General features: G+C 53.8%; 1 protein-coding gene across 1 annotated transcript; it reads right to left on the reverse strand.

Moving 5' to 3' along the window:
• Positions 1 to 556: 556 nt before the first annotated feature.
• On the reverse strand, positions 557 to 9,179 carry LOC34620206 (beta-adaptin-like protein C). The gene is made up of 20 exons (XM_026336427.1): positions 8,872 to 9,179; positions 8,393 to 8,532; positions 7,963 to 8,115; positions 7,692 to 7,746; positions 7,376 to 7,491; positions 7,155 to 7,197; positions 6,761 to 6,917; positions 6,461 to 6,553; positions 6,041 to 6,237; positions 5,673 to 5,773; positions 4,859 to 5,068; positions 4,462 to 4,587; positions 3,922 to 4,195; positions 3,694 to 3,763; positions 3,353 to 3,455; positions 2,891 to 3,105; positions 2,466 to 2,600; positions 1,712 to 1,819; positions 1,318 to 1,434; positions 557 to 955 (listed from the first exon to the last, which is right to left on the reverse strand). The coding sequence occupies exons 1-20, from the start codon at positions 9,177 to 9,179 to the stop codon at positions 557 to 559; spliced, it is 3,120 nt and encodes a 1,039-aa protein (XP_026192212.1).
• Between the last annotated feature and the right edge of the window lie 2,282 nt (positions 9,180 to 11,461).

Below are 11,461 nucleotides of genomic sequence, written 5' to 3' on the forward strand. Positions count from 1 at the left end.
CTTGTGGGCGTCCTCCGTTCAGCAGGGTCATGTTCAGGTAGACCCGAGTGCATTTTGTGTGGATGGTGTTCATGAGTGCACTGTTCCGCCGAAGAAAACGTTCCATGGTATAGCTACTGCAGGATCCCTGCGTTAAAAAAAGTCGGAGTTTTTCCGCGACCGAAAGCCTTGTTTTATGTTTGCGCTTGACAAACCCCAAGCCATGTTTAATAAGGCCCAGCCTCGTGCAGCTTCCACGGCACGCAGCTTGGCGCCACCTTGCCGTTCTAATCAAGCAAGAACCACCCCTGAAAGGTATCTTGCAATTACAGTTTTCTCCGAGAAACGAGTCACAGAGGACTCCAGATCTCATCGTGCGTCTGGTCTGGTGTTTGCCGTAACCTATCTGCACTGTTAGAGTATCATCCTGTGTATCGTAACGATTGCTGTGTTTGAGTCGATTTCGTCCTCCTCTTTGTCTCGTGTCAACTTTTGCACATGCCTTTCCTGCTTCCTCTGCGTTCTTCCGACTATGTGGGACCGTCTAAGTGCGCCGGTAGTCAAGGTTCGGCCCCTTTCATCCCTGCCCTAGTCTCCTCCGTTGCATCCCTCGTCGAAGGCTTTCTACAGCTACATGGCGCATTCCTCGGAACGAATCGCATACTTCGTTGCAGAATGGCGTCAATTCCTGTTGAAGGAACGTGAGTTGCTGTTGATTCCAAAGCCAGACGAGAAAGCAATACGCTGCCAGAATCACTGCAAACCAACGTTGTGAGGACGGAGTTGAGGCTCCGTGCCACACAAGTCCAACAGAACAGGTACTGCCTGATGGGCGTGCAAAAGCGTATAGCTCCTCAAACCACTTCGCTACGCATGCAGGTTCTCTTCTAAGCCTCCCTATCCCGAAGCGTGCTGCAGAGAACCCAGTGTGTATGCATCGAGACCAGCCAACTTGTGCGCTCTGGTGTCTCTCCAGCTACTCAGGAACAAACTCAAGCTCTGTAAAAACTGCAACCCAACGGGACTTCTTCGTGTGCCTCTCCCCCCGAAAACGTAAATGTGGTGCGCGTGTGAAAGCATCTGCGGCGCTCTAAAACGGGCAAGGAGGAATCAAGCCAAAAGACCTAAGGTGGACGCTACGAGATGCTCAAAGAGGGGAACCTGCAACAACACGTAGCGCACCAGAATGCACCAACGGTCAGAAAGGTGTGCAGGCCACCCTCCAACTCGCAGAATTTGCCTAACGTCGGACTCCAACACACGCGAAAAATCATGCGCTAGCCCACAGCCCGAACGGCGTCTGCTGGATCAGCAGACTCAAAGGCGCTACACGCTCACCAGAGCAGCCACTTCCGTGCGAATAACCACCTTCGTCATCGGGCTGCCTCTCTGCATCGATAACTCTAACAGCACCAACAGATTGTTAGTGGTGACAGCCGAAAAGTAGATGGCATCCTGCAGAACCGCCACACAACGCGCATTCGCACTTTCCTGTGGGTTAGCTCCACAAGTTATTTAGCCTCCTCTGTCTTCTCCCTTCTGCTCAACGGCGGTCTCAAACACGAACCGTCGGACCACACACACTTCACCCGAATTCGAAGCCACAGAGCCCTCAAGCACAGGTTTGCAACCGCCTTCCTGGGACCTTGAGATCTGTGTAAAGGTCAAAAGGGGGCTAGGGAGATGCAGCAGACGTGAGGGCAGCCTGGGCAGGAGGTGAGCAGCTCCTTACGTAGGTGTCTGTGGCACGCTGAGCGACCAGGAAGACTCTTTGCTGCTTCAACAGGGAAGTCGCATCCTGAGGGCTGAGAGGCTTTGCCAGTTGGCGAGTCGTGGAGCCCTGTCGATCAAAAAAAACACTCACATGCCCCTCTATGCATATGTGTGTCCATCTCTAACGTTTGTGCGGCCTATACGGCCTGTGGGCAAGCGGTACTGCTAAAGCTTTCAGACGCAGGCATGCATGCAAGCGCCACAAAGGCGTGCATATGTACAAATATTTGTACATATATTCACAAGTTGCAACAGTACATTAAGCCATCTCGATATTAATATAGCCAATGCATGCACGCACGGATGCAAGCACTCGTCATACACTTTTTTTGGTATCTAAACACATACATCGCAGCCAGCAGGATGCCCATTAGAACCTTTCTATGCACGAGAATTGACGAAATAGGCAGCATATGCCTCCCACATCTGCTAGCTCGCCAAGCAATATGAAACGAACACTCAAAAAACCATCTGCTTCGGACAGTCGACGACGCATGCGGATTCACCGTTTACACTGCTGCGTATCTAAATTCTCACAGATACTCCCATAGAGCGTAAGCCCAACGCACAATTAATAAGAAATTGTGCGCTTAGCCCCTAGGTTTACATAGTGGTGTTACGGGCACGCGTAGATACATGCGTAGGCCTCTGCAGATTTGATATGCATACACAAGTACTTGTGCTTTTCACGCTCAGCGAAGCGCCTAGCCCACCTGTTTAGCTTCGCCGAGCGCTTGCCAGTGCTGGCGGAAGAGCTCCTTGTGGATAGGCCCGCGTTCCTCAAGAACTTCGGCTAATGAGTACGATACCGAGAAGTAAAAGATGTCCAAGGAGCACTTCACTGCTACCTGAGACACGCATTTCAACGGCCGAAGCATTTAAAAAAGACTCCAATGGGGCCTCGTCCTCCTACCTACATAGCAGAGGATGCGATGGGATGCGAGCCAAAAGGCTGACCTGAAAGACACACAAGCGGCAGCTTCCCGTGCGCCCCATGGTAAACTCGACCCCACACGCGCGGTGCATGCATGCATGCATGCATGTCAGGTGAGTTCAGCATGTGTGCCCGTTGCTGCCCGTGCTGTGCGAATGCTGCGTTGAAAGGACGGTAGGGGAATAGCAAGACATGCTTGCCTACCTGGATGAAGAGTGGGGATGTCGGAGGGGAGTTGGAGTTGAGCTGGTTGGGCAACACGGTGAGGACCGTGTCTGCTGACGTTCCTGGTGCAAGGACTGGGAGGGTAAGGGGCCCCCCAGGAGCCAAGCCGAAGGAATTTTTGTTGAATTGAAGGGCAAAGTCGCTAAGGGGAGCTCCAGTCCGGTTGGTGGCCCTTAGATACAGCTGCAACGAGCCTGGAAACACCAGAAAAAAGCAGCATTTGAGCTAGAAAAGGATGCACAGTAGCGATAGTAAGAAACGACTGCCATACACACCTACATACACACACAGACAGGGAGAGTAAGCTTCTCCTACAACACTGCGCAATAAATTGCTTCAGGCTGGGGCTTGTCAGTCGAAACGGATTTGACGTGTACACACGTATACGACCCGCTATAGCGGCGTCCTCTTTGAAACAGCCCATAAATTGGAATAACATACCGCCTTCTGGTTTGCGTAAAGCCGCGCGAATCTCTAGGCCGCGCTGCTGCCGTGAGCCGGGTGTCTCTGCCGTTAGCACCACTGGAGGGGGCTCAGGGCATTTCTATTGTTGTTGCAAAGAGGCGCACCAGCAAGCGACAACCACAAAAAAGGACGTTCAGTCTGCCGGTTGGCCACAAAAGAGCTCTATTATAGACAGACAGCAGAGACAGAGAGGGAGATAGAGCGAGAGAGAGATAGGGAGTGAGAGAAATATAGAAGACGGCCACCAGTTCTGTTGACACCTCTATGCCTAAATAGAGCAAAAAGTTTCGTTTATTCAAAAGTGGCGAGGGTCGCACCGAGACGCCCATTGAAGCCGACGAGGATTCCGACAAATCCAACAAGTCTACTGGGCCACTGTCGCTGCTGCTGCACATGCAATGCCCGCAAATCAAGCAGTTAGAGAGCACAGACAGTCGCGAAGTGCTGACAGGCGCATGCAGTTTTTGAAGCCCCCCCGAATGGATCAGGAAAAGCAGACGGCCAAAAGGCCAACTGAGGAGTCCAGGAGGCTGTTTTCCGCTCACGAGTCAGAGTTGGAGTGGTCGCTTCGGCTCCTGCTGCTGCTGCTGCTGCTGCGAGCTGAGCTATCGTTCTTGTGCTGCTGCTCTTGCTGCTCGATTGCGCGCCTTGCTCTCTCCACGGTCTGCCTTCCAGATTCTTCCTCCGAGCCTTGAGCCTGAAGGACGCTCCCCCCGAGACTCTTCGAGGAGGTGCTGCGAATAGCTGCCGCTGGCCGGACTCGCGTTACGAATGTCTCGGGCACCTTGTGGTATACGGAAGCCACCATCGAAATGTTTGCTGATGCACATGCACAGGACTGCAGCAGCACGCATGCGTGAGCAGACGCTGCGCACGTAGAGTGCGCTATGCTGCAGCTGGTGCATGCACCAGCTGCAGCATAGCGCACAGCAAGCCTCCTGGACAGGGTAAAAAAGAGGGAGAGAAGGGGTGTGTTTCTTGGCCGTTACGCCTTGTATTGCGCCTGACTGTATCCCTCCTCCAGACACTCTGACCCCAACCCCACCCCCTCCCCACTAAAACTCCCTAGTAGAGACACTACCCACACAGAAGCGCCGTAAGGGTCTGGTCATCAAAGTCGTCTCCCCCAGCACTCATTTCGCCCTTAGGAGCGAACACGACCTTCCTAGCAGCCTCCGGATTTCTTGAGAGCATGCGCCAGTATATAAGAGCTGCAGAGAGAAGACAGGCAGGGGGAAGAGAGATTTCGTGAAGAAGGCGACCGCATGTGACACCCCCACTCAAGGGAACCAGCAATGTAAAAACAACACGGATTTAACGCAACTGTAGCCATTGCTTTCCGCCCTCCTACCCCCCTACCCTGCTCCCCCCAATTCAGATCGCAGATTAAAGGCTTGGCGCTCTGCAGTCCAAGTGGGGGGAAGCCCCGATAGGCTAGCCAGAAAAAGGCCCCTTGCATGCATATCCCACTGCTTCGCTTACCGCGATCGCGGACGTCGGGATTGTCCGCTTCCTCCGTCGCCGTCTTTAGGAGCTGCATAACTAGTTGTTGGTTATGCTTAGGGTGCAGCATGAAGAGCTTTACAGCGGCCGTAAGGATCTGCAGCTGCACAGACCCAACCTCCTCGAGGAACGAACTGGCAAAGGTCGAGAGGAGCTCCGTGGCATCTGGCAGATGTTGGCTGTACTGCCCTAAAAGCCACAACAGAGCAGCGGGATAGAGCAAAAGGAAGCCATTGGTGTTGCGGCCTAGCTACAGCGCCGTTTGCGTCCATACAAGGGCACACCACAGAGTGCAGGTGTGTGTTTATACATGCACATGCATATACAGGCATACTCCAATGGAGCAGACCAAAGTTTGCCCTCCTTGGCTCATGCGCATGGATGCTCCTGTCGGTTCACAAAAGTTGCTTTGGTGTGAAACCATGCACATAGACGAGAGGAGACAGATAGCCCTCTAGAGCTTCTCTGGCAGGAGGCTTTAGTTCCTCCGCTGAAGCCTCAGCCTCGCTGATGGCGCTGTTGAGTCTGTCACTTGCCTAGCCGCTGCTGCACGGTTTGCTGCACCTGCTGTGGTGCTTATCACAGATCTGCCACATGCCGCTATGCATCAGGTGCAGCGCTATGTGGAGGAAACTCTCAGTCAGGCCGTAATCGAAGGTGGACCGCTACGGCAGAGATGCCCCCGTTCGCGTCAGCTCGGGCATCCCCGTGTAGACACATCTCTTGCGCATATCCTTTCCAGAAAAACACACTCTTCCATCCGCCACTGCTAAACGCGTCGCCAGCTACTTACCGATTATCCAAACAATCGAAGCCCTGGCTTCAGGCTCGTCCATGAGGTCCGCCACCTCGCAAATGGCAGGCACAACCGAACTATAATCCCGCGTGTACTTCCTAGAGCACACATACATACATATGTATGTACATGTCTACATACATACATATATCTACATACATATATATATATATCTACATGCATACATATGTACATATCTACATACATACATATATATATATTATCTATATACATATATGTATATCTACATACATACACCAAGAAGCGAGCGATTTGGCGCGATGGGAAGTCATTTGTGAAAAAAATACGAGTAGCACCGTAGGGGTCGCGCAAACTGTGAAAACGTGCTGCTCTCCGGTATTTACCGGCAAATATCCCTAAGCACGACAGCACATTCCTGCACTGCATATGCGGCTTTATGAGAGAGGAGATCGAGGAGAGCTTGTATACAGCGGTCTACGGCGCCGGGAAGTCGCATGCATAGACGGCCAATGCAGCGAATAGAGCGCCTTGCCATTTCGTGATCCACGTCGTTCGCGTATTCGCGCAGCTCTGCGAGAACCTGCAGAGGTGCAGCAATCAAACGCAACACGTCCAGAACCTTATGAGGGAGACAAGGAATCGTCATCGGCTTTCCAGCTATGGCTCGGCCTCTCCTGCTAGTGCTGCGAGAGTCACGCCTCCGCTTGTTGCCACCGAGCAGCAGCCATTGTGCGCGAGAAAGACTGCGAAGGGGCAGCTACAGAAGGCTGGCCTAGGGGCGCAGAAGGAGAAATCCTCCGTACTGCATCCAAATTCCGGTCGTTCGCAAGGCCAACGATAACATCCAGTTTCTCGATTTTTATGTATAGCGGATCGTTGAATTTACAAAAGAACATCTACAAAGTAAACGCACAGGCATCCCGACAAGCATACAAAAACACCCGATTCGGCGGCATAAGGGGGAGGGGCTTTTTCGCCCTTTCGCACGAAGCCACCCTCAGCCTTAAACTACTAGTTTCCCTCCTTCCGCTATCTGTACTCCGAGCTGAGGGCCTCATCGGGGGACGGGGGTAGAGCCTCCCGTTCCAAACGTTTGAGCGCACTTTCACGTCATTTGCAAGAATAGACGGGCGGCGTCTGACGATAAGCTCGATGTTTCTAAGGGCCACGTACTGCACCTCCGGCTCAGCTGATAAGAGTGTGATCAATGGAGGACACAGCTTGCGGTGAGCTGCTTGAATTACGTCGGCATTTGAAATGCTGCACAGGAAACAGTCGGTCAGAATTGCGCGAGCCAGCCTACAGGACAGACTTTTGGCGCGCGTCGTGGCGAAAGAAGCTACACCGAAACAGAAAACACATAAATGAAGGAAACGCGGGAAGGGGAGGACTCGAAAAGACGGCGGATATACGCTGGAAAAAATCCCATGTTGCTCCAGCGGCGGCCGAAAAACCTCCTTTTGCTTGAGAGATGAGAAGGCAGCCAAAGAAGCCTACCTATTCAGAAGCTTCAAAATTACTTTTACCGCGGAGAGCACGACTGCGCGCAGAATCAACGCCTTTCCTCAGGGCAATAAGGGCACGGCAACCCCGAGCGGTATGCAGCCTCCCTCCTCCCCTCATGACCCCTCAAGGAGACATATTTATACGTATACATGTACACATATATGTATACAAATACACATATGCATAGTTTACGCATACACACACGCACACACCAGCGGCATTTGCGTGCGAGAGTCTTGGAGTAACTCTGTCGATGACCGACTCCGCGGCACGAGGCGATGGCGGATCAAAGTGAATGAGGGCGTCCAGTATGAACACTTGACCCCATCTGCGAGAACAAAGGCATCATAAAGGGTCGCATATCCCGTCCAATCGAACCCGAATTATGGCTTGCAAACCCTCGAGTAGGACAGGCTGCTGCACGCTGGAGACAGAGGCCGAATGAGCCGCCCCCGCCGGTAGGCGGAGAGAAACTGCCCATTTTAGGATGCTCGAGGAGGGGAAAAACGTGAGCAAGACGCTTCTCACTCCGTGCATTCATTCAGGGCAGTCAGCAGCTTCGTTACAGAGCTCTCGTCTTCAGCTGAGGGTGTCACGCCGCGCAGCAGACGCAAGACACCAAGCCCTCGTTGGTCCTTAAAGCTACCAAACAACAGATTAATGAGGGCCTCACACACGCAGGGGCCCTACCAGAGGCCCCTAAAGAGCACCCTTCTAGCTTTTTCCCCTTTCCCCCATGTGCAGCTCTGTCAGAGGACGTTTCTGGAAGTCGCTGACAGGGAGTAGGCGATATACGTACAAAAAAACTGCTTAAGAAGGTTCTTGCCCGAGGCGTCGGAGATCTCTGAGAGAGCAGCAACTGCGTTGGCCACTACGACCGGGTTCGAGTCGGCAAACATCTTCTTCAGAACATCGAGCAACTGCTCAGCCTCCACCATATCAGCCCTTATGTCTGGAGGGAGAGGAAAAGGCACAGAAAGGCGGCAGAAGGAGAGGCGCACTGCTTACCGGAAGCAGCTGGGCAGGCGAGACACATCGTAAGGACTCCGAATAAGGACCAAACGGATGCACTTTGACAGACAGAGTTGAGGAAGGAGAGAAGGCTCCCATGCTTTCCACCCCTCCCTCCCTCCCCTTTCCCGCAATTCCCCTTCCAGAACGCAATATGCGGAAGGGAGAGAGGGGAGGGAGCAGGGGGCCTTGCTGTCGTGGGTTTGTAAGCAGCTCACCATGAAGCTTTGCAATGCATATGGCCGCAGTCTTGCGGACATACGGATCTGGATCTGTGCAGCAGCGAAGGAGAGGCTCCACCAAGTACTCTGCGATCGCTTCCAGACGAATGTAACCCATCGTTCGAAGGGCTAAGGCCCTGCAGAAAGCCGCGAGAAGACAGCCACAGGCCCCACGAAAAAACGCGTATATTCGCGAGGACAAGAAACACGGAGGAAGCGAAGATGCCGCCACATAGCGGCAAACCCACATGTATACCTCACGCCTCCCCAAAAACCCATGCCATCCCGCGCAAAGTGAACGCCCCTGCCGTTTGCACGAGGCTTAAAAAGTCAGAGGCAGAAGGCGGCATCTCTGTGTGTAGGGGGAACGGCAAGTGGACGGGGGAAAGGGAAGGATAGAGAGAGGGAAGGGAGGAGAGAGGAAGGTGTTTGAGTCTAGAAAAAATGCGCCGTGCGGCTTGTAGCCAGAGACGAACCTGATAAGAGGGTTAGGGTCCAGAGAGTCTTTGCGAAACGTGTTGACGGCCAGAATTGCGAGTTCGGGCTGCACTTTGGCGTAGTTGATGACATACAAGTAAACGAGCTTCTTGAGCTCAATATTATTCGTTTGCATGCAGTTGACAACATCAGGGAAGAGGGACGAGACGTCCTTTCCGACGGTCATTGCTGCAATCACCCGCTTGACTGCATCCTTCTTCTTATCCTTGTTGCTAGAGTGTAGCTCCTCCTTGAGTTCGTGCAACTCCCCCCGTTTAGAGGGCTGAAAGTAGTGAGATTCTGACATTCTCCCGCCTCCGCCTTTCTCGCGATCACTCCGCCTGGAGGCCTATCGACGGCAAGCGATTCACGTGGTTGGGGAAACACAAAGACGGGCACCTGGGTAGCCGTGTGACAGGCTGGGAACCCGTAGAGGAGCAGGCAAGCTACAATGAGGCTTTAGGACGGCCTATACGCAGCCAAGGACGGCATGCCGATGCCCTTGATCAGCGATTTGGTGCCTCAAGTCGCGAGGGCCCTTGGAGCTGCGCCGGCTGTCTGGCGAGAGGAAGGCTGGATGGAGTAGGGGGTTATGACGGCTTGCGGAATAGCGTGCGAGAGCGAAAGCAATGCAGAGAGCGGTAGAGCATCGTAACAGTCTGGAGGGCGCTTGACAGAAGTGGGGAGTATATTGGGGGCTGTGCTGCAATTGAGGTTATCCGGGAGGGCCTGTTCGACCAATGCACATGCTTCGGAACCGGGCACTCGACGACTTAGCGCAGGCGCCTTTCTTCATCGCAAAGGCTCCTTAACGATTGAAGAATGGCTGCGGTATTGTGGTGGTGACGCGGCCCTAAGAAATCGCTGAGACGGGCGACATCCGCGCTTGGCAGCCCCAAGAGGATGCCGACGATCGGTTGTCCTCACGGCCTCTATTTATTTCTTCGTTTTATATCATAAGTATGTATTTCCTTCTTTTATTGCTGTCCTCTTCCTTGCATGTCTGTTGGGCGTGGCGGAAACGTGGCTCGAGTTTCGCCTGCTCAGGGGGACGTGGACGCTTTCGACTGCAGCGGACCACAGGCTCCGACAGTCAGCGTTTTCAACGGCTTGCCGCCTTCCCCACCTTTTCCGTGTGCGGCTGCTCTCTTTCGCGCTGCTTTCTTAGGGCCTCTTGATGCAAGGTGAGCCTACCTGTGAGGGGGACGGGGTAGACAGTCTTCACGCGGCTCCCAAGGGCCCCCGTTGCGGGATCTCGTACCAAAGACAAATCGCCATTCCGACATCGCCTTTCTCTAGCGTGAAGCTCCGCGCTTAAGCGTGTGGCGCCTACACGCAATATTTCTGGTTCCTGCTTTTGTCAAGGTGGCGTTGCCTTGCCCCAACTGCAATCCCCATAGGCGAAATATACTTCCACCCTACGGCAGCCCCCTAGGAGGTAGCGCGGTCTTCATCACCCTTAAATGGCATTCCCTTGCTCGTGGAATTTCTTCGCGCTAGTTCTGAGTTGTTGGACCGCCCTTGCCCCCTTTGCAGCCCCGAGGAGGCCTCCTCCCTACGCCTTTGTCCTCAACCCGCACTGCAACCCGTTGCTGCAGAGGAGCCAACAAGGAGCGGTGATTTCTCTCCCTTTGACCACAGCGCGTTCCTCCTCCTTCATCGAAACTCAGAGCCTCCCTACCGGGCAACGCAAAATGCTGCGCTCCATGATGCGCCTCGCAGCCACCAAGGGGCCCGTGCAGACGGCCATGGAACGGAAGGTAGGCGAGCGCGCGCGACAGATGAAGAAAGTTCCCAGAAAGGAGTGCAAATGCAGATTTAGAAAGACGCAGCAAAGAATTCCTTGCAGCGGGCAAAAAGAGAGGGCCAGGGCGCAGAGGGGCGTTGGTCCCCCCTCCCTTTTTGACTGCGAGAGCCGCAGCGGCTTAGCGAGCTGAGACACGGCCTCCCCAGATAAAGCTTTGGAGCTCAACGGCATAATACTGCCCCCCCACTTGCAGCAGAGAGTGCAAAAGCGAGTGGGCCGTCTGTATGTGCGTGCAGCTGCGCGAGAGACTGGCGCCAGTTTTTCTAGAAGTAACCAACGAGGTGCGTGAGCGAAGCTGCACAACACTCACCTCTCTGGGGGCCTGGGGTAGAAGCTGCAGCTGCCGCTACAGGACTCACCGAGGCAGCTGAACGATTCAAAATAGGGTGTATATACTCTTTGTGCAGTAATGCTGCTGCTCGCGTGTATGACTTCCGGCGCAGTCGGGGGCCCATAAAGGCCATGCGGGTAACCCCTTTCCCCATCTTGATGAGACACACTTCACGTGAGGCCTCTGTTCTTCCCATCAATCTCCCTCTCCCCAGCGAACACATACCTTAAAAACTCCACAGCTTTACGGTGTTGCGTAGAGGCAGAAGCTCTAGGACCTCACTCCATGTTTTCTGGGCAGAGGGACTAACTCGCTATTTTCGCTTTAATGCACCACCACCAGGCCCCTCTGTCTGAGGCAGCGCTAAGAAGGGCTGCTGGCGGCTCGTTTGTTCTGCGAGCTGAAAGGCTCCCCTATCTCGGCATCCGCGTGTGCAGCGTAAAAATCAGAA

This window comes from Cyclospora cayetanensis, unplaced genomic scaffold, assembly GCF_002999335.1.
Source record: "Cyclospora cayetanensis isolate NF1_C8 unplaced genomic scaffold, CcayRef3 CcayRef3_contig_1, whole genome shotgun sequence".
In the NCBI taxonomy this organism is placed as follows: Eukaryota; Apicomplexa; class Conoidasida; order Eucoccidiorida; family Eimeriidae; genus Cyclospora; species Cyclospora cayetanensis.

Excerpts from the sequence above, each read along its gene's own strand:
- LOC34620206 (XM_026336427.1), bottom strand. The coding sequence starts at position 9,179 with ATGTCAGAATCTCACTACTTTCAGCCCTCTAAACGGGGGGAGTTGCAC. Across the intron at positions 8,116-8,392 it reads ATGCATTGCAAAGCTTCATG|ACATAAGGGCTGATATGGTG; the intron begins GTGAGCTGCTTA and ends CTCTCCCTCCAG. Across the intron at positions 5,774-6,040 it reads GTGCTTAGGGATATTTGCCG|GAAGTACACGCGGGATTATA; the intron begins GTAAATACCGGA and ends TGTGTGCTCTAG.